Source organism: Symphalangus syndactylus, chromosome X (genome assembly GCF_028878055.3).
Source record: "Symphalangus syndactylus isolate Jambi chromosome X, NHGRI_mSymSyn1-v2.1_pri, whole genome shotgun sequence".
NCBI lineage: Eukaryota > Metazoa > Chordata > Mammalia > Primates > Hylobatidae > Symphalangus > Symphalangus syndactylus.
In genome coordinates this window covers 105,269,598-105,296,926 of record NC_072447.2, presented here as the reverse complement: position 1 = coordinate 105,296,926, position 27,329 = coordinate 105,269,598, and the positions used below count along the sequence as shown (strand labels likewise).

At 39.8% G+C, this 27,329-nt stretch overlaps 1 protein-coding gene, 1 non-coding gene and 2 pseudogenes across 5 annotated transcripts in view; 2 read left to right on the top strand and 2 right to left on the bottom strand.

Moving 5' to 3' along the window:
- The window catches only part of CSTF2 (cleavage stimulation factor subunit 2), a 21,631-nt gene extending 14,645 nt beyond the window's left edge, over nt 1-6,986 (bottom strand). For 2 of the 4 annotated variants that reach the window (XM_055269403.2, XM_063635083.1), the window contains exons 1-7: nt 6,478-6,899; nt 5,333-5,411; nt 4,517-4,686; nt 3,515-3,651; nt 2,937-3,056; nt 2,685-2,822; nt 164-287 (exon numbers count right to left, since the gene is read on the bottom strand). In XM_055269403.2, coding sequence (XP_055125378.1) covers nt 164-287; nt 2,685-2,822; nt 2,937-3,056; nt 3,515-3,651; nt 4,517-4,686; nt 5,333-5,411; nt 6,478-6,535 — 826 coding nt within the window. In that variant the 5' untranslated portion in view covers nt 6,536-6,899. Of the gene's footprint in view, nt 1-163; nt 288-2,684; nt 2,823-2,936; nt 3,057-3,514; nt 3,652-4,516; nt 4,687-5,332; nt 5,412-6,477 lie in introns of all 4 variants that reach the window. The other 2 variants (XM_055269404.2, XM_055269405.2) reach the window with 2 other exon arrangements.
- LOC129476583 (small nucleolar RNA SNORA9) lies at nt 4,186-4,318 on the top strand. Its single transcript, XR_008655011.1, has one exon. It is a non-coding gene; the product is annotated as a small nucleolar RNA SNORA9 (small nucleolar RNA).
- Nucleotides 6,929-27,329, top strand: LOC134736033 (peptidyl-prolyl cis-trans isomerase A-like; annotated as a pseudogene).
- Nucleotides 24,360-26,251, bottom strand: LOC129476426 (double-strand-break repair protein rad21 homolog; annotated as a pseudogene).

Genomic DNA, 27,329 nt, shown 5'->3' with positions numbered 1-27,329 from the left:
TTTAACGTAAGAAATCTACTATTTCCTCCACCTAAGATATATACTTTCCAGCTGTGTATTAATTTTACCTAAGGATCCCATTATCATATTTGGCTGCACCGCAACAGTGGCTATGACAAAACTTTAGCAAGTACTGAAATGGTGAAGACTAAATGAAACTTACCTCCAGGAGCTAAGGAACCAGGGCCAGGTCCCGTGACAGCAGCTGGTATTTGCCCTGGTGCTGGAACTCCACCCTGCATAGAAGCTTGCATCAGAGGAGGTGCGCCATTGACATGCATTCCACCCTGACCAAGAAAAAAAAAACAGAGTATGTACATGCCCCTGTGGATACTCAATATACTAAGTCTATGACCTTAAAAGTCCTCTTCAAATGAACAGCCCCAAATATACTACTAAACATCCTTTTTGTATGGCATGTCTTATGCAGCATTAGATTTGTCACACACTTTAAACTCCACAGAAGCAAGTTGCAATACACGGCATGAGCCTGGTTATATGGAACACGGTTAAGATGGAACATATTCTCAATGTAGAGATTGACAAGTCTTATCTGTGTGGCAAGGCAGCACATAGCACCTATTGTTAACTGCATGATTGGGGCTGGCAATAAGAGTAAAAAAAAAAAAAAAAAAAGAAAAGAAAAAAAAAAAGCCCTAAACCCAAAAAACATAAAAGGAGACTGGGACTCTTCTAAAAAAAACAACTGCTGGTAGTCCACGTTTTTAAAATTAAATTTTTTTTAAATTTAACCAATCTTTTCTCACTCCTGTCCTTAGATATAATTCTGGTTTTGGGGGAATGTGAAATTTTTTTTTTAATGCTACATTAAAACTCGTTGAGAAAAAGAGAATGTCATCTTTTCATCTGTGCATTCCCCAAAAAACTGACTAGTCCCTTGAATTAGAAACAGTTCAATAAATAAAGAATAAAAGCCAAGTTATATAAAAAAAATTACATACACGTTTAAGGAACACAAAACTCTACAAAAGAAAAGGAAGAGCTGTATAGGAAAGTAGTTAAGAGAAAACTGGCTGTGAGGTCAGATAAAACCAGGTTCAGAACTAGATCTGCCACTTACAATTGTGTCAGTTTTTGGACCAGCTAACCTCTCTGGGCCTTAGTTTTTTTTTTCTATCTCTGAAAATGTATGTATTTATTTAGAGCAGGGGTTGGCAAACTATGACCCATGAGCCAAATTGGGCTCACTGCCTGGTTTTATAAACAAACTTTTAATGGAACACAACCACACACACTTGTTCACATATTGCCTATGGCTGATTTCATACTACCATGGCAGAGTAGCTGTGGCAGATCCTGTGACTTGCAAAGCCAGAAATATTTACTGTCTGATCATTTACAGAAAAATGTTTGCTGGCCCCTGCTCTGTACCTCTGCCAACCTGAGAGATGAAAAATGGTAGCTTATTGTAGTTTCTATTTACATTATCTTATAACATTACATATATAAATGATAATTTACTATATTATCTTATTTTGAGGTTGAATACATTTTTATATATTTACATTTCTACTTTTGTGAAATATCGATGTCTATTTCCCATTTTTCTACTGGGTTGTTGGAAATTTTCTTACTAATTTATAGGAGGCCTTTTAAAATTTATTATGAAAAATTACAGATATACAAATCATATAGAAAATAAAATAGCCACCCAGCTTAGGAAATAAATAAGTAAATAAAATAAACCAATGGCCTGTATGGTCTTCATCAATTGCATCCTGTGCTCTCTTCTCCTTAGATAACCACTAAGACGTCTTCTTAATGTTTTAATTTTATATGAATCATTACATACTCAATATATTATTTTGCAACTCACTCCACATATTTTGGGGATTTATGCAGAAACATATATCCTACATTTCGGGAATGCATCCATATTCACTTAGTTTCATGTCCGTATGTTACTGTTTTGGAGTTATTTGTGTTGACATTATGTATCCTAGTTCATCTTAACTGCTGTATGGAATTATGTTTTTCAAAGTTATTCATGTTGATACCTGTAGTTTATTTAACTGTTGTACAGTATTTCACTGGATGAATGTACCACACATTTTCTCCATTCTTCCACTGATGTACATTTAGGACATTTCCAATTTTTCACTCTAAGGCAATAAACATTCTTGTGCATGACTATGGGCTCTTTATTAGTCTGTTGTCCATCACATGTGTGGTAAATACTTTTTCTCAATTTGTCATGTCTTTGATACTTTTTTTTCTTTATATAGAAATTTTTTAGTTTTCAAATATATCAATTTTTTATGGCTTTAGGGTTTTGCATCATGCTTTGAAAGCAAGCTTTACTTTTTTCATCAGTAAGAATGGAGATAATAAGAGTGCCAACCTCATACAATTGCTTTGAGGATTAAATGAGATAATGCATATGGAATAACGAAGTGCCAACCACAGTGCCAGGCATGCACATACACACAAAGTTAGCTTATAAGAAAAGGGCATACAGGAAGGATCTCTTTGTTTTACAAACTTGGAATCGAATCTATATTCATTCAGATGTCATGTGCTCTGCAACCTGGAAATTGCTTTTATGCCTGGAAATTGAAATTATCATCTCTGGTTCCTGACCATTCTTCTTTCAATATATTCTCCTAAAAAGAAAATGACATTCTAAGACAGATACAAAAAAACGTTAAGGGATAAAGCCCTACCAAAGACTGGGCCTGAGGGGCCTGAGGATTCTGCTGGTTCATTGACACATTGGATCCTGAGCCAGGCCCAGCACCATGGACTGGCTGAGGGTTGCCTGCAATCAGCGTTGGGATATTTGTCTGGCGATGCAGAATTTTCTAAAAAGTGAAAAGACAAACCTATGAGCTGTCTGTTTAACAAAGCAATCAGGTAGTTCCTATCCCACTCAAGGTTTACCCGACCATTTCCATAAAAGAACCAGAAGCACTCACCAGGGCAATTTCCGGATCCACAATTCTCATCACTACCTGCGCTTGCAACAAAGCATAAGCCAGTTGAGGGTTCTGAAGCAACATGTTCCGTGCCTCCTGGGGACTATTCTGGACACAGAGCTGAGAAGACAAGCAGATTCAGGTTTAATACTTACGACTTAGAAACTGATAGTGATTTAGAGCCATTACCCTCTGAGAAATGTAATATTCAAGAGGCTCTTTATCATTAGTTTTTGCATGGCACAAAAAAAACCTTGGTCATGGCAGGCAGGAGAAGAAAGAGGCATTTCGAATACTGTGATACTATCATTTAGGAAAAAAGCCAAATTTTAATATCTACGTCTGACATCTATAGGCCACAAAACTCCAGCTGGATTGTTTGGATAGCTGTGTTTGTGTACAAAAATAGAAAGCTCTTCATACAAAATGTAAAATATACTGTGTACATACAGAATATTGAAGGTGCAAGAAATGGTGGTCCACAGACAATTTCTATTTGAGCTCAGGGAACTAATTCAAGTAACTCCTTGAAAACCTGATGTGATTTGCTTTATTCATAACCTAATGCCTCCTCCCACCTTCATTTGTTTCATCAGCTCAAACATCTGCTCTGGTGGAAGGCTGGCAACTGCTTTGCTAATGGACTCAGGGGCATCCTCAGGACTGATGGTCTCTCCATAAGGTGACTCAATGACAGGGGCACCAGTGCCAAGGCCTAATCAAGAAGAAAGTACAAGAAAGTTAGGGAGGCAAAACAAAAAGCTAAATCATTTCAAATATCTACTTTTCAGGGCTGCTGTAAGAACCAGCTGATAATTTTAGATTCTCCAGAGCTGAGAAATAAATGATGTGAAAGCCTCGTTTCTGTGGAGGAAAGTGAGAGTGTATTCTCTGTTCTCAGAGGAAAGCTGGGGATCATGATCACATGGAAGGATAATGTTAACCTAAGTTAGAGAACTAGGCACATTGACTTCTTTTGACAAGTCATTTCAGAAACAAAAGGTTAAAAGAGAAAAATACGCTAATTTCAAAAATTCCTGAAAACAGTGACAGGAAATGACTAATGCCATAGTTAGTACTACTAATGGCTTGATGAATTTGAATTCATCTTTAACTGGAAATAACTCCTTAGCAATGGAAAATTTCTTTTTTTTTTTTTTGAGACAGAGTCTTGCTCTGTCACCCAGGCTGGAGCAACTGAAGAATTTCTAATGTCAACTTTCTCTGTTTCTTAAAGATATACACTTACTAGCAAGCCTCCAGCATGCTTAGGTCTGCAGTGACCCTATGCATTCCTACAGTGCTTGCCAGAACAGTTTTGAAATGGTTTGAGGCCTTGCCCTGCTCCATCCAGAGCAAGGGTATAGAAATTTCAGACAATTACTTGAAAAAAAATTTATTAAAATTTTTAAAAAGATACATATAATACTTGCCTAACTCAGGCACATCAGGTCAGTCAAGTAATAAACAAGCTGTGTGGCTAACCATTTCAGCATATTCTAAAACATATCAGAAATGGAAAATCTTCATTGTTACATCTTTACTAACTCATACTGCATCCAAGTTGGATTTGTACTCACTCTTCAGCTCTTCTTTGTTCTTTTCACTGGCAGCATTGTCCACTCGAAGTGCTCTCCCACTGAATTCGCGCCCATTCAGGTTCCGCATGGCACTAAGTGCTGTCTCTTGGTCTTGGTATTCACAGAAGCCATAACCCTTTGGCTTTCCTGTCTCTCTATCGTATACCAATCTGGAGAGAAGAACCAAGTGTCAGGAACAAATGTTACACACATACAGGGTTCCTGCTAACATTGCCATGCTTTAATTGGGCCCACTGTAACATAAATAACCTTATATCTCTGACAGCCTCACAGAAATATTTTTTAAAACTTTTTCTTTTTTTTTTTTTTTCCTGAGATGGAGTCTTGCTCTGTTGCCCAGGCTGGAGTGCAGTGGCATGATCCTGGCTCACTGCTATCTCTGCCTCCCGGGTTCAAGCAATTCTCCTGTCTCAGCCTCCCGAGTAGCTGGGACTACAGGCATGCGCCACCATGGCGGCTAATTTTTGTATTTTTAGTAGAGACAAGGTTTCACCACATTGGTCAGGCTGGTCTCAAACTCCTGACCCCAGGTGATCCGCCTGCCTCGGCCTCCCAAAGTGCTGGGATTACAGGCGTGAGTCACTGTGCCCTGCCTAAAAAACATTTTTAATGAAAAAAACATATTTTAGGTAAGAATAAATGTGAATTGTATAGTATATCAATTATCTCAATAAAGCTGTTACAAGAACAAAATGTATGTGAAAAGTCACCAGTGAAGAAAACCTGCCATTATTACTAAGAGCCAAATCTGTGGTGATTTTTAAGCTCCCACCATGAAGTAAAAGGGGATCTCACCTGAAACTAACAACAGGTCCAACCTCAGAAAAGATGTCCTTCAACTGCTCTTCAGTAGCTTCATAAGGAATGTTCCCCACTAAGGAAGAAAATAGGTAACATTAAAATTCTGAGTTTATAACATAGATCTTTAGTGAGAAAGTAAACAATAGAGCATCTACTTATATCATCAAATATAAGATTCAAAATAGTGTTCTCCAATCCCAATTCCATTGTATTTCTTCAGACCTCTTAACAAAGGAAATATACCACTGAAACTAAATACAAAATGTGTAGGTACTCTCAAATGTTAGTTCTCAGACTGATCTGACAAATGTTAGATTTTCCTTAACTTTGTTGCAAATAAATACTTCGGCACTGGTATTTACCTAAAGATCTGCAAGTCTCATCAGTGACTACAAAAAATATCAATGTTATTTAATATAATTTTTAAAACAGGTTCATATGTATTTCCACACATACAACATTTAAGGGAGAATGACGATGAATGTAGTGAAGGATGTTTAAAAAGTATTCTGAACTACTTTGTCATGTCCCTTTCAAATGGTACTCTAAAATAATCACACGTATTTTTAAAAACAACTTATTTCAGCCAAAAAGATAATTCAGAATCGTTTCGATCCTTTTTAAAATTCCTCTGAGGAGGTCTTAATAGTTCATTCATTCATTCACTTACAAGCCCTCTCAGGACACCAGGTGGCCGCTACCACTACTGATGAACTAAAATGTTACAGATAAAAAGCAAAGGATGAAAGTCCTTAGGAGAAGACAGGAAGTGGACACTAGGATCTATACTCTCAGCATATAGTCTGTATTCTGGGGCAGAGGATGAGAAGTAGTACGGGACAGTGAGGAGCTGTTGCCGTGCGCCTTCTCCTCTAGAGAATAATTGAAGCTCATGAAAGGAGAAACGCACAGAAGCTGAACGCTAGTCTAACTTCCCCACTGATATTGCGGAAAGCCTACGAGATCTCGGCAGAATGGGAACATCCCTTTGCTCATGAGTCCACCAGGTTGGACGCCCTACAGGATAGGCAGGGAGAACTGCACGTCCGAACCGTCAGCGGCTCCGGTAGCGATTCATGAGATAGGAGGTGCAGAGGGGAGTCCCTCCCCGAGGCTTGACTCCAACGAATTCCTCTCACCGAACACAGAACGTAGAGAACGATCCACCGCTGGGTCTCTCACAGTCAAACCCGCCATAGCTCTGTTGAGTCGGCTTCCGGTGCGCCAAAGCACACTTCCGTACGGAGCACAAGCCCAGCGCTGGGCACGCTTCCGTACGGCGCGTGAGCCGGAAGTGCCTGGGCGGAACGCACGCAGAGCCCCTCCCCTGGCGATATTCTGTTAGCCGCAGGCGCGAGTTGCGTCCGCCGGAAGGCTAAACTCCCACCCCTGAGATTAACTCTGTTCCGAACCAGATGCAGGCGAGTCCAGGCTAATTTGAAGGGTTTCAGCCTGCAGACTTCCTTCTTATTAATTTTCTCTTAGGTTGATGCAAGTACTCCTCAACCATAATAAAGGCGCAGCGGCTTTACCATGGTAACAGGGAAGTCCTTTGCTGACAGCTGTGGCGCTTGCATTTTAGTTCCGCCCTATCAAGGGAGGGAAATGCTTGGGCCCGTCCCAGCAGCGTGCATATTATTTGCTAAACCTGTGCGTATATGGAGTGAGATGAGGAAAGGGCGTGACAGCCGAGAGAAGCATAGTTGAAGAAATGGGAGAGGTAAAGGGAGAGCAGACCTCTGTCCTCGTGTAGTCCGTGGGTTCCATGTGCTTCGTGGGGGGGCGGGGGGGGCGGTGCGGCGGGGGATTCTGGCAGGCAGAGTATCGGAAACAGAAAACATCGTTCATCGGTTTTTCCACAGTTTGGTGCCCACGCGCCTGGGATATGGCATGCAGGGCAGGTCGTTGTATCAACCCGGAAAGGCAGACCCTGCCGGGGTTGGAGGAAATCCAGAGGGCACCTCAGGAGGACAGTGTTAGGGGAGAAGCAAAGGAAGGAGCCAAGAGCGCTACCTTTGAGGGACTTGTCCGAAAAAGGAAGACAGTAAAGTAGCCACGGAATTGGAGGCATGGACGTTTTTATTAATTCCACATGTATTAAAAGTATATGGGCCGGGCGCGGTGGCTCACGCCTGTAATCCCAGCACTTTGGGAGGCCGAGGTGGGCGGATCACGTGAGGTCGGGAGTTCGAGACCAGCCTGACCAACATGGAGAACCCCTTTTCTACTAAAAATACAAAATTAGCCGGGCGTGGTGGCACATGCCTGTAATCCCAGCTGCTCAGGAGGCTGAGGCCAGAGAATCGCTTGAACCCAGGGGATGGATGTTGCGGTGATCCGAGATCCGCCATTGCACTCCAGCCTGGGCAACAAGAGCGAAACTCCATCTCCAAAATAAAAGTATATGAAATATGATAAACATTTAGAAAAAATTGATAAGTGCTAGTTTATACCGTGGAGCATATCACTTTAAGAAGTAATTCTGGTAAAGATGGAAAGTTTGAGAAGAGTATTCCCATTTCCATGACTCTGGAGTCCCATTTGCAATCACTGTGTGACCAAGAGGACACCTTGTGTAATGGAATGGTCCAAAACGAGATTTACAGCTCTGTAGAAGGCACAGTTTCAAAGAGTTTTGGTGTGTGTCATTGTTCCGTTGTGGTGAACTTTTGCTAAATGCATGTACGGCTGAGTATATTTCTAACTCAGTGTTTGGCAAACTTACATAAACAAAAGATTCACCTGGGGTCTTTAAGTAAGAGTATAGATTACTGGGGCTCCACCCCAGCCCTATGGAATGGGACTCCAGGGAAAGAACTTGGGAATCGTTATATTTAAACAAGTACCACTGGCAATTCTTAGGGTCAGGTAATTTGAGTAGCATTGTAGTTATTGAGGTAGCTTTATGGCAGCATTTAAGACACGCATGCTTTCTTATGAAATTTCCTTTAAAGTAGTTCTCAAAGTTCTCAACCCTTGTGGAGGAGCATTTTTGGAAATGTACAGTGGCATTTTGAGTTGTTGCAATGACTACTACTAGGGGAAGAGAAGCCAGAGATGATAAATGGACTGCCATGTCCAAGGCAGTTCTACACAATGAACCCCTCCCCCCATTGAATGCCAATAATGTCTCTCCCCTTGAGAAACACTTAATATCAGCCATATTAGACCAAATGGACCCTGGATCTGAAGGCTATGTTGCACTGCCAGCCTTGCATAAATAATTTGTACTTTAGCCTTCTTACAACTGTGTAGCTGATCCCAATGAGTTAGTAATAATAAAAGCTAACATTTATTAAGCACTTGCTGTGTCCTCATTGTATTAGTTTTCTATTGCTGTGTAACAAATTTCCACAAACTTAGTGGCTTACAACACTCATTTATTAGCTCACAGTTCTGTAGGTCAGAAGTTTGGGTGGACATGAGTGGGTTCTTTGCTTAGAATCTCACAAGGCTGAAATCAAGGTGTTGGACTCTTATCTCGACTCTGGGAGAAGAATCAGCTTCCAAGCTCATTTTTCTTGTTGGCAGGATTTGGTTGGCTGTGGTTGTAGGACCGAGATCCTTGTTTCTTTGCTGGCTGTTGGCTGGAGGGCTGTAGCTCTTAGCTCCTAGGGGCTTCTTTTTGGTCCTTACATGTGGCTTTCCACATCTCAGAGCCAGTGATGGCACATTGAAACCTTCTTATGCTGTGAATCTCTGACCAGAGATTCTCTCTTTTGACCAGCTAGGGAGAACTCTGCTTTTAAATGGCTCTTGTGTTTCGGCAAGGCCTACCCAGATAATCTTCCTGTATTAAAGTCAACTGTGCTATGTGAAAACCTAATCATGAGAGTAAAATCCATTATAATCACAGTCTTAGGAATTATGCAGGGCAAATACATCAAGCGGTCAAGAAATCTTGGAGCCAGTCAATTATACAATTTTATTGATAAACATATCTAAAGAAGTTTCAGTAACTTTGCCTAGGTCCCACAACAAGCAAGCTAAGGCATGGTTTCAGCTCAGGTTGCTCTGGCTCCAGAGACTGCTTAATTGTTGTATCTCCTGCCTCTCAATGTAACTGAGGAAATGTGGATGGCTCAGCATATTTTGTCACTGTTTTGGGAAAGAGTATAGAACATGTGACCTGGTGATGGTGGGTCCGTGGCTCATAACAATGAGCTACTCAAGAAAAGGGTGGGGGACTTAGCCAAGGCTTGTTCTGCTATCATCAGCCATCTGTGGAAAATAGACTATTGGTTCTATGACTTCAGCAACCAACTTCACTCTACTGGTTATAAAAGAGGAGGTGTGTGCAAGGGATGTATCCTAAGTGCTTGCTTTTTTATATTTAGATTTCACTTATACACTGTGTGCTAGTGACTCCTGCCTCAGTGCCTGTCTTGTGAGAGTCTTTCCCTTCATTGATATACTCCCTGAGTGGCAGCATTTCCTTTACCTCCAGTTTATAGCAAAATGAAGACAGAAGGTGGGATGTTTCATGCTGTTGTTGATGTTATGACTGAGCCTCAATTAACGATATAGATATGGTATGAAAAGGTAGGGGGAACACAAGCAAAGAAGCATTTCTACAAAAAATGGGACTAAATATATAGGATAAATGTTATTTGGGGCTTTGAATGGAAGAGAAAGGGAACCTAGTGGAGAATCAAAGAATTTGGGAGACCACAGTCATGATTTGTGGGGCACTGGCAGAAAATTTTGTTGAAAAGTCCTGAGTTCTTAACCAGTCATGTCGATGACACTAAGAATCTTGAGTGAGGTAAACGTAAATGAAACAGGCAAAGATATTCAAGACTGTGAAGGCACAGAGACTTGGATTCTTTCTCCCAGTCATAAAAGATTAAATTTCTAAGGCTGGGGTAGATACTACTTCATGTTTGATCCATGTTTGAACCTCTTCAAAGAGTCATGGAATAAAATCCTTCATTGGTCTCGCAGGGGATATCTGGGAAGGCAGTAACTCCTGGATAGTTGTCATTGCACGAAAAACGTGCCAGATGAGACTGGTAGCATTACCTGTGTTAAGAGAAATCTTCAATGAGCAGCGCCTGCAAGAGCTAAGGAAACTTGTAGCCAGAGAGCACCTGAATGCTGACGTGGATCCTGATCAATATCAGGATGAAGATATCAATTGGTCTGCTTTCTAGAAGGAAATATCATTCTTAAGTTCTGCACTGCTGCATTATCAGGCTGGTTCTACAGCAATGTCTATACTTTCTGGGAATATTTGAGGGTTCAGCCCTGTGGCTACTCTACAGAGAGTTGTCTAGCCCATCAAAACTGGTCATGTTTTAGCATTTTCATTTTTTATTTCTTAGCTAATAGATTTTATTCTCAATACACACTGCATACATTTCTTTTATTCCTTTCCCAGAATCCTGTTCCTTCAAAGAAGGTTCAGAGTTGTTCACCTGCTCAAAGGATGTGTTATGAGATATGTTGTTTGGTAGAAGGCCAGGGAGTTCAACTGAATCAGAGGAAGATTTGCCCTATTCTTGGCCATGGCATGGTGACCTCTTATTACCGAATAAGGACTGCTTCAAAGCCAATCATTGGGAAAAACTAGGTAAGAGGAAGAAGTCTTTGAGTTTTTGTTTTGTTTAAGAACCAGAACAATAAGATATTGTTGGCTAGCACATGGCATCCAGGGTTTAGCAAAATGAAGGTGAGTATTCACCAGATAGCACTCAAACTCAAACAGTGTGCTGTTGGGTAAGTGTGTCTGGGTAAAGCATGTGGATAATGGTATCAGATTGGGGAAAATGGAGTGATAATGACTAAGAAGAGCTAACATTTGCGAAGGGATGTATAGATTACAAGGCTTTTCTACATGGATCTCATTTGATTCTCACAAAACCCATGAGATCATTTTAGTATGTTACCGTTTTTTGTAGTAAAATATATATAACTTAAAATTTACCATTTTAGCCATTTTTTAAGTGTACAGTTCAGGGTCATTAAGTACATTCATATTGTTGTGTGCCAGTCTCCACCATTCATCTCCAGAATTTTTTTATTTTCCCGAAATGAAACTCCATACCCATTAAATGCTAACTGCCCATCCCCTCCTCCCAGCCCCTAACAACCACTGTTCTACTTTCTGTCTCTATGAATTTGACTACTCTAGGTACATCATATAAGTAGAATCATACAATATTTGTCCTTCTGTGGTTGACTTATTTCATTTAGCATAATGTCTTTAAGGCTCATCTACGTTGTCCATGTGTCAGAATTTCTTTAGTTTTTAAGACTGAATATTTTGTTGTATATATATTGTATATAAATACACCACATTTTGTTTATTCATCTGTTAATGGACACTTGGGTTGCTTTCATCTTTTGGCTATTGTGAATCATACTGCTATGAACGTGGGTATACAAGTATCTCTTTGAGTCCCTGCTTTCAGTTCTTTTGTGCTCAGAAGTAGAATTGCTAGGTCCCATGGTGTGATGATTAGTTTTAGATGTCAACTTGTCTGGATTAAGGAATAACTAGAGAACAGGTGAAGCATTAATTTTGGTGTTTCTGTGAGTGTATTTCCAGAGGATATTGGCATGTGAGTGTGAGTGGACTAAGTGGAGAAGATTTGCCCTCAATGTGGGTAGGCACCATCTAATCAGCTGGGAGCCAGGATAGAACAAAAATAACAGAAAGATCTTTCTTGCTCTTGCAGGTGGGATACACTCTTCTCCTGCCCTTAGGCATCAGCACTCCAGGCTCTTTATCCTTTGGACTCTAGCAGCCCCCTGGGTTCTCATGCCTTCAGACTTGAATGGGGCCATGCTACTGGCATTCTAAGGTCTCCAATTTGCAGAAAGCCTGTTGTGGGACTTATCAGCCTCCATAATCACATGAGCCAATTCCCCTAATAAATCCCCTCTTATATCTTTCTCTATATATACAGCCTATTGGTTTTAGCTCTCTGGAGAACCCTGACTAATATACATGGTAATTCTATGTTTGGTTTTTTGAGAAACTGTCATACTCTTTTTGACAGTGGTTATAACATTTTACATTCCTACAGCAATGCACAAGAGTTCCAATTTCTCCATATCTTTGCCAATATTTGTTATTTTCTGTTTTTTATAATAGCCATCTTAAGGGGTGTGAAATGGTGTTTCATTGTGGTTTTGATTTGTATTTCTCTAATGGTTAGTGGTGTTGAACATCTTTTCATATGTTTACTGGTCATTTGTATAACTTCTTTGAAGTTCAGGTTCTTTGCCCATTTTTAAATCAGGTTGTTTGTTTTTTTTTGTTGTTGAGTCATAGCAGTTCTTTATATATTCTGGATATTAGTCCCTTATCACATATATGATTTGCAAATACTTTCTCCCGTTCTGTGGGTTGCCTTTTCACTCTGCTGATAGTGTCCTTTGATATACAAAAGTTTTTAATTTTGATGGAGTCCAACTCATATATTTTTAAATTGTTGCTTGTACTTTTGGTATCAGATAAAAGAAATCTTTGCTAAATCTTGTTATGAAACTTTCCCCCTATGTTTTCTTCTAAGAGTTTTATAGTTTTAGCTCTTACATTTAGGTCTTTGATCTAATTTGAATTTGAGTTAATTTTTGCATGGTGCAAGGTGAGAGGATCCAACTTCATTTTTTTCTATGTGGACATACAGTTTTCCCAGCACCATTTGTTGAAAAGACTTTCTTTTCCCCATTGGATGGTCTCAGCACCCTTGGTGAGAATTATTTGACCATATATGCGAGAGTTTATTTCTGGGCTCTTTATTATTCCATTAGTCTGTATGTCTGTCTTTATACCACATGGTTTTGATTACTGTAGCTTGTAGTTTTGAAATCAGGAAGTGAGAGACCACCAAGTTTTTAAAAATTTTTTTTTCTCAAAATTGTTTTGGTTCTTTGTGATTCCTTGAATTTCCATATGAATTTTAGGGTTAATTTTTCTATTTCTGCAAAAACATAATTGGGATTTTATTTAATAATAGGGATTGCATTGAATTTGTAGATCACTTTGGGTAGTATTGACATCTTCCAACTCATTAATATGAGATGTATTTCCATCTATTTGTGTCTTCTTTAGCTTCTTTCAGCAACATTTTGTAGTTTTCTGTGTACAAGTCTTTCACCTCTTTGGTTAAGTTTATTTCTAAGAATATTATTATTTTCGATGCTACTGTAAATGGAATTGTTTTCTTAATTTCCTCTTCAGATTGTTTAATGTCAATATAGATACATAACTCATTTTTGTGTGTTGATTTTGTATTCTGCAACTTTGCTGAATTCATTTACTAGTTCTAACAGTTTTTTGGGGGAAATATTTACAGTGTTCTACCTGTAAGATCATATCCTCTGCAAACAGAGATAATATTACTTCTTCCTTTCCAATTTGGATGCCTTTTGTTTCTGTCTTGCCTAATTGTTCTGGCTAAAAATTCCCATGCAATGTTGACTATTATTTATCTGGGAATGTCTTAATCTGTCCCTCATTTCTGAAGGGCAGTTTTGCAAGATGTAGAATTATCTGTTGACATTAAAAGAAAATTCCTGTGAGTTTCCCAACTGTGGGAGTGGGAAAGGTAGACCCTCCTCTCCTGAAGACACACCCCCATTGGAGAGGCTGAAGGTCTGTTTGCAGAAGTTTCCAGCTTTACCTGGAGCTGAGTCAAGTTAGAGAGCCCAGTGAAATACAGAGGTAGAGGAAGCATCAGAAAGGACCCAGGAGCTTGCTGGGACCCAAGCAGCCCATTCCTGCCTGGCACCACAGGGATCCATCTGGAGGGCGGCCAGAGGAGTAGGGGGTGAAACTACACAGGGAGAAGGAATTCTCTAGCTGAACTTTGTAACAATTTGAATGTGGCAAGAAGCCTCCTGGCCAGAACTCAGTGGAGGGCGTGAATTGGGCATGCATACTTCACAGGCAGAGAGAAGAATTAAAGCCCTTTTCTCTCACAGCTGGGAGGCGGATAGCCTTGAGCAAGGTTTCAAGCCCTTCTCACTCCTCGCCTGGAAACAAACTCTGGGCTGTTGGTCAAGGCACGGTGGGAATGAGACCTGCCCTTCAGTTTGTGTGGGAGCTGGGTGAGGCCTGTGACTGCCTGCTTTCCCCCACTTCCCTGACAACCTGCATGACTCAGCAGAGACAGCCATAATCCTCCTAGGTACACAATTCTAGTGACCTGGGAATCTCACCCCCATCCTCCACAGCAGCCTCAGCAAGACCCACCCAAGGAGGGTCTGAATTCAGACACGCCTAGCCCTTCCCCCATCTGATGGTCCTTCCCTATCCACCCTCATAGTGGAAAACAAAGGGCATATAATCTTGGGAGTTCTAGGGCCCTGCACACCACCAGTCCCTCTCCACGCTACTACAGCTGATTCTTTCTGGAAAGCACCACTTCCTGGCAGGAGACTAACCAGCACAAAAATAGAGCATTAAATCGCCAAAGCTAAAGACCCTCACGGAGTCCATTGCACCCTCCACCACCTCCACTGGAACAGGTGCTGGTATCCACAGCTGAGATACCCATAGTTCACATCACAGGACTCCTGCAGAAACCCCCAGTACCAGCCTGGAGCCAGGCAGACTAGCTGGGTGGCTAGACCCAGAAGAAAGACAACAAACACTGCAGTTCAGCTCACAGGAAGCCACATCCATAGGAAAAGGGAGAGAGTACTACATCAAGGGAACACCCCATGGGACAAAAGAATCTGAACAGTAGCCTTCAGCCCTAGACCTTCCCTCTGACAGAGCCTACCCAAATGAGAAGGAACCAGAAAACAAACCCTGGTAATATGACAAAACAAGGCTCTTCCACACCCCCCCAAAATTACACTACTTCACCAGCAATGGATCCAAATCAAGAAGAAATATCTGGTTTACCTGAAAAAGAATTCAGGAGGTTAGTTATTAAGCTAATCAGGGAGGGACCAGAGAAAGGCGAAGCCCAGTACAAGGAAGTTCAAAAAATGATAGAAGAAGTGAAGGGAGAAATATTCATGGAAATAGATAGCCTAAAGAAACCACAGTCAAAAACTCAGGAAACTTTGGACACACTTTTAGAAATGCGAAATTCTCTGGAAAGTCTCAGCAATAGAACTGAACAAGTAGAATAAAGAAATTCAGAGCTTGAAGATAAGGTCTATGAATTAACCCAATCCAGCAAAGACAGAAAAAAGAATAAGGAAATATGAACAAAGCCTCTAAGAAATCTGGAATTATGTTAAATGACCAAACTTAAGAGTAATCATTGTACCTGAGGAAGAAGAGAATTCTAAAAGCCTGGAAAATGTATTTAGGGGAATAATCGAGGAAACCTTTCCCGGCCTTGCGAGAGACCTAGATGTCCAAATACAACATCTAGGTCAAAGAACACCTGGGAAATTCATCGCAAAAAGATATTACCTGGGCACTTTGTCATCAGGTTATCCAAACTTAAGACCAAGGAAAGAATCTTAAGAGCTGTGAGACAGAAGCACTAGGTAACCTATAAAGGAAAGCCTATCAGATTGGCAGCAGATTTCTCAGCAGAAACCCTACAAGCAAGAAGGGATTGGGGACCTATCTTCAGCCTCCTCAAACAAAACAATTATCAGCCAAGAATTTTGTATCCAGAGAAACTAAGTATCTTATATGAAGGAAAGATACAGTCATTTTCAGACAAACAAATGCTGACAGAATTTGCCATTACGAAACCACCACTACAAGAACTGCTAAAAGGATCTGTAAATCTTGAAACAAATCCTGGAAACAACATAAAAACAGAACTTCTTTAAAGCATAAATCACAGAGGACCCATAAAACAAAAATATAAGTTAAAAAGCAAAAACAACAAAAACCAAAGTACACAAGCAACAAAGAGCATGATGAAAGCAACAGTACCTCACATTTCAATACTAACATTGAATATAAATGGTCTAAATGCTCTGCTTAAAAGATACAGAACTGCAGGATGAATAAGAACTCACCAACCAACTATCTGCTGCCTTCAGGAGACTCACCTAACACATAAGGACTCACATAAACTTAAAGTAAAGGGATGGAAAAAGGTATTTCATGCAAATGGACACCAAAAACGAGCAGAGGTAGCTATTCTTAGACAAAACAAACTTTAAAGCAACAGCAGTTAAAAGAGACAAAGAGGGATAGTATATAATGGTAAAAGGCCTTTCCAACAGGAAAATATCACAATCCTAAACATATAGGCACCTAACACTGGAACTCCCAAATTAATAAGACAGTTACTAATACACCTAAGAAATGAGATAGATAGCAACGCAATAATCGTGGGGGACTTCATTACTCCACTGACAGCCCTAGACAGGTCATCAAGACAGAAAGTCAACAAAGAAACAATGGATTTAAACTATACATTGGAACAATTGGACTTAACAGATATATATAGAACATTTCATCCAACAACTGCAGAATAAAACATTCTATTCAACAGCACATGGAACTTTCTCTAAGATAGACTATATGATAGGCCATAAAATGAGCTTCAATAAATTTAAGAATATTGAAATTATATCAAACACTCTCTCAGACCACAGTGGAATAAAACTGGAAATCAACTTCAAAGGGAACCTTCAAAACCATGCAAATTCATGGAAATTAAATAACCTGGTCCTGAATGAGCATTGGGTCAAAAATGAAATCAAGATGGAAATTAAAAAATTCTTCAAACTGAATGACAATAATGCCACAACTATCAAAACCTCTGAGATTCAGCAAAGGCAGTGCTAAGAGGAAAGTTCATAGCCCTAAACGCCTACATCAGAAAGTCTGAAAGAGCACAAACAGACATAAGGTCACACCTCAAGGAACTGGAGAAACAAGAACAAACCAAACCCAAACCCAGCAGAAGAAAGGAAATCACCAAGATCAGAGCAGAACTAAGTGAAATTGAAAAAAACAAAAATACAAAAGGTAAATGAAATGAAAAGCTGGTTCTTTGAAAGATAAATAAAATTGATAGACTATTAGCAAGATTAACCAAGTAAAGAAGAGAGAAAATCCAAATAAGCTCAGTAAGAAATGAAACGGGAGAGGGCCAGGCGCAGTAGCTCATGCCTGTAATCCCAACACTTTGGGAGGCCAAGGCGGGCGGATCACGAGGTCAGAAGATTGAGACCATCCTGGCTAACACAGTGAAACCCCGTCTCTACTAAAAATAGAAAAATTAGCCGGGCATGGTGGCAGGCGCCTGTAGTCCCAGCTACTCGGGAGGCTGAGGCAGGAGAATGGTGTGAACCCAGAAGCAGAGGTTGCAGTGAGCTGAGATCACGCCACTGCACTCCAGCCTGGGGGACAGAGCAAGACTCCATCTCAAAAAAAAAAAAAGAAATGAAACGGGAGATATTACAAGTGACACCACAGAAGTACAGAAGATCATTCAAGGCTACTATGAACACCTTTATGCACATAAACTAGAAAACCTAGAAGAGATGGATAAATTCCTGGAAAAATACAACCCTCCTAGTTTAAATCAGGAAGAATTAGATACCCTGAACAGACCAACAACAAGCAGTGAGATTGAAATGGTAATTAAGAAAATTACCAACAAAAAAATTCCAGGACCAGATGGATTCACAGCAGACTTCTAGCAGACATTCAAATAATTGTTATCAATCCTTTTGACACTATTTTACAAGACAGAGAAAGAAGGAACCCTCCCTAATTCATTCTATGAAGCCAGCATCATCCTAATACCAAAACCAGCAAAGGACATAACCAAAAAAGACAATTACAGACCAATATTTTTGATGAACAGAGATGCTAAAATCCTCAATAAAATACTAGCTAACCAGTTCTAACAACATATCAAAAAGATAATCCACCATGATCAAGTAAGTTTTGTACCAGGGATGCAGGGATGGTTTTACATACACAAGTCAATAAATGTTATACAGAATTAAAAACAAAAATCACATGATCATCACAATACGTGCAGAAAAAGCATTTGACAAAACCCAGCATTCCTATATGATTAAAACTCTCAGTAAAATCGGCATACAAGGGACATATCTTAATGTAATAAAATCCATCTATGACAAACCCACAGCCAACATAATACTGAATGGGGAAAAGTTGAAACCATTCCCTGTGAGAACTGGAACAAGACAAGGATGCCCACTCTCACCACTCCTCTTCAACATAGTACTGGAAGTCCTAGCCAGAGCAATCAGACAAGAGAAAGAAATAAAGGACATCCAATTGGTAAAGAGGAAGTCAAACTGTCACTGTTTGCTGATGATATGATCATGTTAGATATGAGTTCTAAATTTCTTTTCAAAGAATTAATATGTCAGTATGTTCAATTCTTTGCCTTCTACTTTTAAACTTAACTTCCTCGTAAAGCAACCTTTTTCAGTTACCTACTCCACCCTGACTCATTCTGATCACCTGCTCCACCCTACATTCCAATCACCTGCTCCACCCTAACTCATTCCAATTACCTGCTACCTGCTCTGCCCTGACTCCCTCCAAAGCACTCACCCCATCATTCTCTTTAAATTAGCCAGTCAGAATTAGTTTAGCCTGTGCGGTCTAACCCTAGCCAATAGGAGAACAACATAGCAGCAGGGGCCATGTGTGTCAGGGATAAGAACCCCTTCCCCTCCCTTGTCCAAGTGTGTGCTCACCATTGTTCCATCTGTAAGGGTGCACCCTTCTATACAGAAGTAACTAGCCTTGCTGAGAATTAAAAACAAAATTTTATATTTGAGTGCTATTTGTTTTGCAGCACCGAAACTTTATATATAGCAGTCATTTACCTTGAAAACCCTAAAGACTCCTCCAGAAAGCTCCTAGAACTGATAAAAGAATTCAGCAAAATTTCTGTATACAAGATTAATGTACACAAATAAGTAGCTCTTCTATACACCAACAGTGACCAAGCAGATAATCAAATCAAGAACTCAACTCCTTTTGCAATAGTTGCAAAAAAAAAAAAAAAAAAACACTTAGGAATATACCTAACCAATGAGTCAAAAGACCTCTACAAGGAAAACTACAAGCCTTGCTGTAAGAAATCATAAATGACACAAACAAATGGAAACATCTCCCATGCTCATGGATGGGTAGAATTAATATTGTGAAAATGACCATACTGCCAAAAGCCATCTACAAATTCAATGCAATCTCTATCAGAAAACCACCATCATTCTTCACAGAATTAGAGAAAACAATTCCCAAAATCATATGGAACCAAAAAAGAGCCTGCATAGCCAAAGCAAGACTAAGCAAAAAGGACAAATGTGGAGGCATCACACTAGCTGATTTCAAACTATGCTATAAGGCCACAGTCACCAAAACAACGTGGTACTGGTATAAAAATAGGCACGTAGACCAATGGAACAGAATAGAGAACCCAGAAATAAACCCAAATACTTAGAGCCAACTGATCTTCAACAAAGCAAACAAAAACATGAAGTGGGAAAAGGACACCTTTTTCAACAAATGGTGCTGGGGTAATTGGCTAGCCACACGTAGCAGAATGACACTGGATCCTCATCTCTCACCTTATACAAAAATCAACTCAAGATGGATTAAGGACTTAAACCTAAGACCTGAAACTATAAAAATTCTAGAAGTTAACATTGGAAAAACCCTTCTAGACATTGGCTTCAGCAAGGATTTCATGACCAAGAACCCAGAAGCAAATGCAATAAAATGATAAGTAGCTGGGACCTAATTAAACTAAAGAGCTTTTCCACAGAAAAGGAACAGTCAGCAGAGTAAACAGACAACCCACAGAGTGGGAGAAAAGCTTCAGAATCTATACATCTGACAAAGGACTAATATCCAGAATCTACAACGAACTCAAACAAATCAATAAGAAAAAAAACTCACAATCCCCTCAAAAAGGGACTAAGGAGATGAATAGACAATTCTCAAAAGATACACAAATGGCAAAAAATGCTCAACATCACTAATGATCAGGGAAATGCAAATCAAAACCACAATGCAATACCTCCCAAAAAAATTAGCCGGGCATGGTGGCGGGTGCCTGTAGTCCCAGCTACTCGGAGAGGCTGAGGCAGGAGAATGGCGTGAACCTGGGAGGCAGAGCTTGCAGTGAGCTGAGATTGCGCCACTGCACTCCAGCCTGGGCGACAGAGCGAGACTCTGTCTCAAAAAAAAAACAAACAAAAAAAATACCTCCTTACTCCTGCAAGAATGGCCATAATAAAAAAAACAGTAGACGCTGGTATGGATGTGGTAAACAGGGAACACTTCTACACTGCTGGTAGAAAGTAAAACTACTACAGCCACTATGGAAAATAGTGTGGAGATTCCTTAAAGAATTAAAAGTAGAACTACCATTTGATCCAGCAATCCCACTACTGGGTATCTACCCAGAGGAAAAGAAGTCATTATTCAAAAAAGATAACTTGCATATGTATGTTTATAGCAGCACAATTCATAATTGCAAAATCATGGAACCAACCCAAATGCCTAGCAATCAACAAGTGGATAAAGAAACTGTGGTATATATATATGATGGAATACTATAGAGCCATAAAAAGGAATGAATTAGCAGCATTTGCAGTGACCTGGATGAGATTGGAGACTATTATTCTAAGTGAAGTAACTCAGGAATGGAAAACCAAACATCATGTGTTCTCACTGATACGTGGAGCTAAGCTATGAGGACACAAAAGCATAAGAATGATACAATGGACTTGGGGACTTGGGGGGAAGAGTGGGAGGTTGGTGAGGGATGAAAGACTACAAATATAGTGCAGTGTATACTGCTTCGGTGACAGGTCACCAAAATCTCACAAATCACCATTAAAGAACTTACTCATGTAACCAAATACCACCTGAACTCCAATAACTTATGGAAAAATAAAATAACAATTAAAAATTTTCCTTTAAATATGGTATTCAATTCCTTGTGGCCTTCAAGGTTTTTGCTGAGAAATCCACTGATAATCTTATTGAAGATCCATTGTGCATGATGAGTTACTTTTCTCTTGCTGCTTTCAAGATTCTTGAGGGGGCCTTAGACTTTGTATTGTATTCCTTTACCTCTGATCTCTTGCCCCCGGTTTCTGTGAGTCTGTAGTCCCCCTGCAGTGTTCCATGTCTTTGGCTTTTGTTAGAATATAATGTGTCTTGGTATGTACTGCTTTGGGTTTATCTTACCTGGAGATCATCAAGATTTTTGGATTTGTGAATCAATGCCTTTCCTCAAATTTGGGAAGTTTTCAGCAATTATTTTTTCAAATAGTTCCTCTGCTCCTTTCTTTATCCCTTCACCATCTGAGATTTCTATAGTGCATATATTGGTCAGCTTGATGGTATCCCATAGGTCTCTTAGTCTCTGTCCACTTTTCTTAATTATTGTTATTTGGTCTTCAGATTCAATAATTTCAAAGGATTTATCTTCAAGTTCACTGATTCTTTTTTCTTCCTGTTTGAATCTACTGTTGAATCCCTCTAGGTGTTTTTCAATTCAGATACTGTATTTTCAGCTCCAGAATTTCTATTTGGTTCCTTTTTATAGTTTCTCTTTGTTAATATTCTCTTTTGTTTATGTATTGTTTTTCTGATTTCCTTTAGTTCTTTGAGTTTTCATTTAGCTCTTTGAGCACATTTAAGACATTTTGTCTTTGTCCAGTACTTCTGATGCTTGTGTTTCTTCAGGGACAGTTTCTGACAGTTTATTTTCTTCCTTTGAATGGGCCATATTTTCCTGTTTCTTTGCATGGTTTGTTATTTTTTTGTTCTTTTTTAAAATTGATCATTCAAAAAAACAGCCACCTCTGCTAGTCATTACAAGTAGGTTCTGTGCCACGGAAGATCTTCACTAATTAGCAGGGCATGCTGTCAGCTTTGGGATCAGCCCCATGTGAAGTCTTAAGGTCTTCTTAGGCCTCTTCTGGCTATGCATTTTGCCTTGGCCTGGGTATCTGTTGTTGTTGTTTTCCAGTTCCCTTGAATGCATGACTGCTTACAAATGTCTCAATTTCCTGAAGTCTCACCCCTGCTTCTCGGAGGGCAGGCTTAGATGTTCTATTGTATTCCTCTACCTCTGATCTCTTGCTCCAGGTATATGTGAGTTTGTAGGCCCCCTGCAGTGTTCATGAGTAGTGCCCACCATTTCCTGTGGCTTTTCCTGAGCCTGAGTATCCAGCCATGCTGCTTTTCCCTGTCTGACCTCCGAATTAGGTAAAACAGAGACCAGTACACCTCAGGCAGCCCCTTGACAGGTTAGAATGTTGCAAATAAAGCCCACTCTCCTCTCTCTGGGGTTCCAGGGAGGGAATTGGCAGTAGGGCTTCTGCTTCCCCAGGTGTGCCAGGAGGGAAGGATGGGGTACAGGCAAGTAAAAATGTCACAAAATTTCTAACCATTTTGACTGTGTCTTTTTCTTGACTAGGTGTTTGCTTGGTTGCTATAGCACTTTGAGTATTTTTCAGACTTCCTATAAAGTTATTGTAGCCAGTCTGTAATACTGTAATTTTTTTTACAACTTATAACACAACTTTTATTAGAAAAGTTATACATAACATAGCATCAACTATCTTCAAGAACAATGTTAAACCCGATAAGCAAAAAAACCAGACTAACAAAACGTGTAACAAGAAACCAATGACCTTTCTAAAATCAAACATTCAATTATCTACAATGTCTTTTTACAAATGGGGAAAACTCCATGGTTTACAGGCACAGCATATTGAAAATAAATCTGCAATAGCAATTTTTTACAGTTAAACTCTCAAGAAACGGAATCATTAAAACAGTAATGAGTTCACAAATTTAAAACATTTCACATAATTTTAAATTATTGGGTATACACTGAAGTTTGAATTTCAAAAGTGATTTTTTTCCCACGAAAGTGTCAACACTTAGGCTAGAACTTTAAGTGTTAATTTTGCCCTAAAAAGTTAAGACATATTCTGATAATCATAATAGTCACATGATTTCTGATGCTATCTGGTCTGTTAATATAGACCTTTATTTGGATGTGTTTTTCTTCAGTTAAATTATAGGAAACTGGATATAGGATTTCGTTGCAAAGCTATTAAAGTTCCAAACACGGGAGTGTGCAGCACTGGAAAAGCAGATCAGTACTAAAACTTATAATAAATATCAGAGAAGCCATTAGTTTTTACAGCATTGTCTGCTTAAAGGTTAAGTTGACCTGGTATATAATTTCCCATCAGTCTGTCCTTGTAGTAGACAGGGCAATTTCTGTTTTCATGATCTGAATACTCAAATATATCCAAACATCTTTTTAAAACTTCGATTTATAGCTCCTAGAAAGTTATGTTTTTTGATAGTCACTTTACTCTAATCAGGCCTATTTCTGCTCATTTTGGAGCCTCACTAAAATGACAGATTTCGAGATAGCCAAGTTCATCAGAAAGACTCAAATGGAATGATTTACATGATTTACAAAATAGAACACTTTAAACCAAGTCAGTCCTATCTTTTTGTAGCTGAAGGGTATCAGTCATAACACAATTTCACGTACACCTTTGCTCATTAGGGAATTACACTTAAAAGGAATCTCAAGAGGGTGACCTTTGTTATTTCAGGTACCATCGCTAAGGAGAGTGGTTAACAAGAAGATTGCCAGTGTTACTACTGATGGAAAGGCTTTTTTTTTTTCTTGTCAAAGACTCATACCATAGTTTTAAATTAAACTGTCAGGCATTTTCCCAGACAGGTTTTCCTGTCCAGAACTAAGATAAAAGTTCCTTTCCAGAACTAAGATAAAAATCATGACTTTCAACTGCCACTCAACATCGTTGCATGCACCAATATTGCACACATCTGTTCTGAACTGTTAATCTTCTGAGTCCTTGGGGTGCTGTTTTCTCCATCAGAACACAAACACATCCATCTAATCAGTTTCCCTCAAAGATGAAACTGACAAATTTAATATACTGGGAAAAAAATGAGAAAGAAAAAGGCAAAGACTTTGTACAGACAAAAATCCAAGTTTTCTCAAAGGGTTCTGTGTCTCCTACACGTGGGGGCAATTTGTAAGCACTAGTGAAATGAACACTAGCAATAATGCTTCTAGCTCCTCATAAAATATGGAACTTTGGCCCAGGTGTTGTGATGATGTTACTGTACAGTTCTTCCTGTGTCAGCTCAATAGCTTGCTGCTTTTTAAGAACCAAGAAGCTGTAGAACTTTGCAGCAGCTTGTTTTCTGTTTGTGTTTTGACATAACTCAAGCAAACTGATAGATTCAGCTCCAGTTTTAGCAAGAGCTCACTGAAGACCATGAAGCATCTGCTGAGTCCTTTTCTTCCATCTTCTTTCTTCCTGATCTTGATCACCCCCTGAAACATCTTCATCCTTTTTCCCTTCATCATCTTTTTTTTCCTCCTTTTCTTTCTCATTCTCTTTTTCTGGCAGAAGTTCTAACTCTGGTATTAGCTGACAGATATTTGGAGGTTCTTCTTGGGGAAGCTCTACAGGCAGTATTTCCATCTGCTCAACCTGCTGAGGAGGCATCACAGGCTCTGGGTTAATTTGTCCAGCTTTTCGCTTAACTCCCTGAGGTGGTGGTGGAGGCATAGCTGACTCATCCAGGTTTGTTCTGCTGGCCTCATCACTGACTCCTGGAGGCGGCTTGGCTCTTCCAAAATGGGCTTATCAATAACATCATGCTGCTGATGTAGCTGTTGCTGGTCCTCTCTAGGAACCTCTGGATTTTCAAGTTCTTTGAGGAACTCATCCAAATTATCTGCCCCTCCTTTCCACCTTTTTCTAAGGTCTTCTGGTACAAGTGGTGTAAGACAGCATGTAAAGAGCTTCAGTAGTCTATTATTCCACAAAGGCTGAGCAGGTAAAGAAAACAGTTTTTCTACTCCTCCTGTCTCTTTCCACATCACCTATTTCTTGGTGGGTGGTGCCAGATCCAAAGTAGTAACAATATCAGAATAATCATTAAGTTGGACTCTAATTGTCTTGCTATCCAAGTTTTTGACACTGTCAACAATTAGCTTTCTCTTCCTCTTGGCGTTTGTTTCTTTAACAGTTATATCAATAGGTTCCAATGCAAATGCTTCTTCCTCATTTGGAACAAATGTTGTTTGATCAGTCATAGTTGGCTGGTTCAACAGGATTCACTGAATCAGGACTATCAGGCCCACCCATTGATGTATTATCATCCTCACCCATATATCATCATGTGCAGGCTGCTCTGGCAACATCACCTCTGCCTCAGAGAGGGCAGGGGGATCATCAAAGGTACTACCATCATTATTACTAATAAGTTTGTCATCTAATATTCCACCATCATTTTCTTCTCCAAAATTATTATCTTTATATTGGTCTTCATATTCTAAATGGTTAATTTTCTCATTCAGATTGCTGGTGCTCTGTTCAGACTCTAATAGGAGATTAGAAGCAGTAGTGCCTACTAACATGTCATCATCCTCAAAAGCACTGCCTTCTCTCATCTCACGATCATCCATTCCAAAATCGCCAAAACCATTTTCTTGTAAAATACTGATATTCCCAACTTCTTCTCTCACGGTTATTTCTTACACTCTACTCTGACCCAGGCTGAACTCCTGGGCCACATCGATGTCATCTAAGTCAGGCAGTGGCTAATCAAAGTAATGAAATTATTCAGGTAAAGTAATGGTGTTATAAGCTGCTTCCTGATTTTCCTCAGGCAGGTCAACACCTGGTCAAAAAGCCATCTTTATCTTAATGAACGCTTCATTACAGTCTGCAAGAAGATATTTGGCTTTCCTGTGATAGATTCAAACTACTCCCAGTAAGAGATGTCCTGATGTCCGTAATGCTATCTTCACCTTTGGTGAGATGATACTCTCCATGCTGCTCTCTAAATTACACTGTAACACAGGGGCTTTGGTTAGCTTCTTATCCCAATGGGCCGCTAGCCAAATTTTGGCCAGAGGCCCTCTTACTGAGGACAAAATGTGCATAGAACATTGTTCTGGTTGGCTATGAAAATAGAAGGAAACCTTGCTCTCCACTGGGAGTTGGGCGGGCTGGGTCCAGTCTATATTATTTTTTAAATGTTTTGTCAATTGAGAAAAATGACGAAATAAGTCCCAATCATTTTAGATTTATTTGCCAAAGTTAAGGACATGCCCGGGAGACAGGTCTGTGCCTTTCTCCGAAGGTGATTTTGAGGGCTCCAAATTTAAAGGGAAAAGGGTAGGATATTGAGAAGTAAACAATTTTCATGTAAGAGGGGGTAGGGAAAAATAGTCATTCATGCCTTTGTCTGGTTCAGTGAATCTGCATTTTTTAAATATAAGATAACATAGAATGGCCGCTTCACAGATGCTGCTGCTGCCAGGAGCCCCGTACTATCAGCCATGGTCAACCCCACCTTGTTCTTCAACATCACCGTAGATGGTGAGCTCTTGGGCCACATCTCCTTCAAGCTGTTTGCAGACAAGTTTCCAAAGACACCAGAAAAATTTCATGCTCTGCGCACTGGAGAGAAAGGATTTGGTTATAAGGGTTCCTGCATTCACAGAATTATTCCAGGGTTTATGTGTCAGGGTGGTGACTTCACATGCCATAATGGCACTGCTGGCAAGTCCATCTACAGGGAGAAATTTGATGACAAGAACTTCATCCTAAAGCATACAGGTCCTGGCATCTTGTCCATGGCAAATGCTGGACACAAACAGTTCCCAGTTTTTCATCTGCACTGCCAAGACTGAGTGGTTGGATGACAAACATGTGGTCTTTGGCAAGGTAAAAGAAGGCATGAATATTGTGGAAGCCATGGAAAGCTTTGGGTCCAGGAATGGCAAGACCAGCAAGAAGATCACCATTGCTGACTGTGGACAACTTATTAAAGTTTGACTTGTGTTTTATCTTAACCACCAGACCATTCCTTCTGTAACTTGTGTTTTATCTTAACCACCAGACCATTCCTTCTGTAGCTCAGGAGAGCACTCCTCCATCCATTTGCTGGCAATAGCCTATAATCTTTGTGCTCTCATTGCAGTTCCCTTTGGGTTCCATGTTTTCCTTGTTCCTTTCCATGTCT